Source organism: Eucalyptus grandis, chromosome 6, assembly GCF_016545825.1.
Source record: "Eucalyptus grandis isolate ANBG69807.140 chromosome 6, ASM1654582v1, whole genome shotgun sequence".
Lineage (NCBI taxonomy): Eukaryota > Viridiplantae > Streptophyta > Magnoliopsida > Myrtales > Myrtaceae > Eucalyptus > Eucalyptus grandis.
Window position 1 is genome coordinate 56,037,631 of NC_052617.1, and position 3,183 is coordinate 56,040,813.

At 43.9% G+C, this 3,183-nt stretch overlaps 1 protein-coding gene across 1 annotated transcript; it reads right to left on the minus strand.

Annotated features, from left to right (window-relative positions):
• Positions 1-261: 261 nt before the first annotated feature.
• On the minus strand, positions 262-2,864 carry LOC104450946 (WAT1-related protein At4g08290). The gene is made up of 7 exons (XM_010065679.3): positions 2,604-2,864; positions 2,036-2,098; positions 1,654-1,770; positions 1,276-1,513; positions 1,005-1,163; positions 772-923; positions 262-676 (listed from the first exon to the last, which is right to left on the minus strand). The coding sequence occupies exons 1-7, from the start codon at positions 2,810-2,812 to the stop codon at positions 505-507; spliced, it is 1,110 nt and encodes a 369-aa protein (XP_010063981.2). The 5' UTR covers positions 2,813-2,864; the 3' UTR covers positions 262-504.
• Between the last annotated feature and the right edge of the window lie 319 nt (positions 2,865-3,183).

The following is a 3,183-nucleotide window of genomic DNA, read 5'->3' on the forward strand; positions in this document are numbered from 1 at the left end:
CACACCATCAGGTTTTGTGAAGGGGATTGACTAGTAGAACAGGACGTGCGTTTTCTATATTGCAGATCCCTCGTGCTGTGTGGATTCATCAAAGATTTTGAGGTTTCCCACTTCTAGATTTCATCAATGGCTAGAGGTAAGTTGATATTTATGTTTCTGCTATTCGATCCCGAATTTTGTATGAATTTACCTAGAATGGACAAATCGGGATCTCCAAGTTTTGTTTATATGCAATCTCTAACATTTCTGACTTGAACTGCATAAGCAAAGACATATCAAATTTGCGACTCCATATGACCTAAACATAACATCGTTCAATAATTTGAACGCTTGCCATCTTTAGGACAGCCTGAAGCTCTAAGAAATCAAGAAAGATGTGGCGGTCCAACCACTAATTTTATGTTTTGGCTGCAAACTTGATCATACAGTGGCAATTCCCATAGTGCCTAACATTAAAAAATTAGAGCAAATTGCAACTCTGTATACATCTAAGTGAACCTTGAATCATTTCCTGATATCACCATTTTCAACAGCAACCTTATCTGCCACTGAAACCGGTAGCTTCTGGGTTTCAGCTTTCGGGTCGACGCATTCTTGCGACGGGGTCGAGTAGTCCTTGGCTTTGCCCCATACCACGGAATAGAGACCGATCGCGATGACAATTCCTCCGATGATGCTGGTCGTCCGACGTGCGAGGAGAAAAGAAATCCCAGAAATAGATTTAGATTTAGACGCTGGAAGTCGAGAAGAGTCAAGCGAAGAGGGCGTTACCTTCCGAGATAAAGCCGTTCGGACAGGATGAGGGAACTGAGGACGGCGACGATGATCATGCACAGAGGATTGAAGGCCGTGACGAACACGGGACCCCTCGTCTTCATCACTATACCTTGCACGTAGTACGTGATCCCGGAGCTAACTATGCCCTGGCACGTCCGAAGGTCTAAGTGAACTCGATTTGGAATGGAAATTTTTTTTGCGAGTTCAGAGAGGTGCTTGAGACTTACGGTGTAAACGGGAGCAAGGAGCCGAGAGTCCCACCCGACTCTCCACGCGGCAGGGTGACGCTCTGCGACGAGCGCCACCGCCGCGCTCTGCATCGCCCCCATCAAGCATATCAGCGACGACAGCGACAGCTCCGCTGGGTACTTCTTCACCGTTATCGACTGAGAAATCGATTAGAGGAAGAAGAAGATGGAAGAAAGGACGAACTTAAGTTTCGATTTATGTCATTTCGCAGACGATTTGATTCGAATTCTGAGGAGTATGAAAACTTACTTGGAGGTTGAAGAAGGCGGACCAGGCACAACAGCCGATCAAGATGAAAAGCGTGCCAGAGACCCAATGTTTCTCGGATGGGTCGGTGCCGGTTCCGCTTGCGGCCGTATTGGCGGACCCAATCAAGTGGAACGAAGGGCCTTTGTACAGTGTCATCACCAATGCTCCGAGGAACGTCACGATCGTCCCGATGATCTTCGCAATCCCACGCACCTCCTTGATTTTGACTCGCTCTAATCTAATCAATCAGGACAAGATATTGCCAATTCTTAGTATTTCTCAAGCTTATGTAAGATCCAATTTTAATCCGGCTTCACACTTGCATAGTAAAAGATCTTGATTAGGTGATTTGAGATTGAACACCAAAAATTATCTCACCGGAGCATCACGGCTATGACAAAGGTGACCGATGGAACTGCGTTCATAATGGCCGATGCGAACGATGCTGACGTGTATGTTATCCCCAGATACGCGAAGTTCTGATCAAGGATTGGCCTGCGATGTGCATAGTTGCATAATCAGCTAACTTTAGTTTGTATTATCTTTTATAAACTTGAAGCCTGAGTGCAGCAGTTCGATTATAGGAGGCCCATGGAACATTTTGCCAGTCACAGAGCCGGTTAAGTCCAGGCTTTTGTTGGCATGCCCAAGTAACTTGACTTTAATATGCATTTTACTTATGCCATATTAAAGTCCTTAGGCGATGGATGAAATTGGTTGATTTAATTTTGGCGAATTAAAAGATTATTCCAAAACTTACTCGAGAAATCCCAACACAATGATCTGAAAGAAAATCGAGAATGACATCTTTGGTCTGGTCTTCCTGTCACAGATAAATGAGATCGTTAGTGTCCTAATGCATCGCACCATAGGCTCAGTCCACTTGAAAGGCAAAAATCTTTCAAAAGTAAAAGCATGGCATAGACTCATAACCCTTCTAGGAGCTCGAGTAAAATGAAATTTCATAATTTCTCTACAAGTGATTGACTAATGAGTGAATTACTGTTAAATTGCCTCCAAACCATTAAATTTGAGAGCACCCTCTACTCACAAAGAACATATGATAGATAAAAGAACGATATGCGTGAATTATATTTTTTTGAGATTACCCACGTGCTTAAATGCCCATTTTTGATACGTCTATGACTTGCATGTTTTGGGATTGAATTTATGATGCACCTAGCATTGCTTTTGAACTATCCACCTCCCCCGTGCACAAAAGCATGCTTGTTTGGAACTAGTTAGTAAAAGCAAAATGGAGAGGACAATCTTTGGATGCACGAGGGGATATATAGATACGGTTAATATACTATGGAGAGAGAAGGGACCTTTCAAGGACGAGAGCAAAGGGAGCGAGGACCAAAGCAGCAATGGCGTTGCGATACACGATGAGGACGTATCGGCTCATGCCGTTCTTCAGGGTTTGCGCGCTTATCACGTACATCCCGGCCGAGCCGAACTGTAGACCCACCATTAGTAAGTATGGCTTCACCTTATTAAACACTCCACAACACATGCTCATGCTCTCGCCACCCATCTCTCTCTCTCTTGCTCACTCTCTCTCGATTAATTTCGTGTGCGAATCGAAAGGTCGACGGATATGCCTCCTTATAGATGGGAACAAACTATTCATGCATAGTTATCTATTTTCTTAGATGACCATTGCTAAATGCATCTCCTAGTGCTTGCTTTGGTCACCAATGCATTAACCTTTTGATGAGTGACCCCCCTTTTTGGCGCTTAATAATATTTTAGGTGTGGTTTTATGAGGTCCAAAAAGCATTTCAGGTGTTGGCGGGTGAATTGAATGATGAGTTGGAGGAATGAGTCTACAAGAGCGACGGCCAAGGTTTATTTTACCCACAAAATTCACCACACATGGATCTACATCATTAAGGCATGAAACAT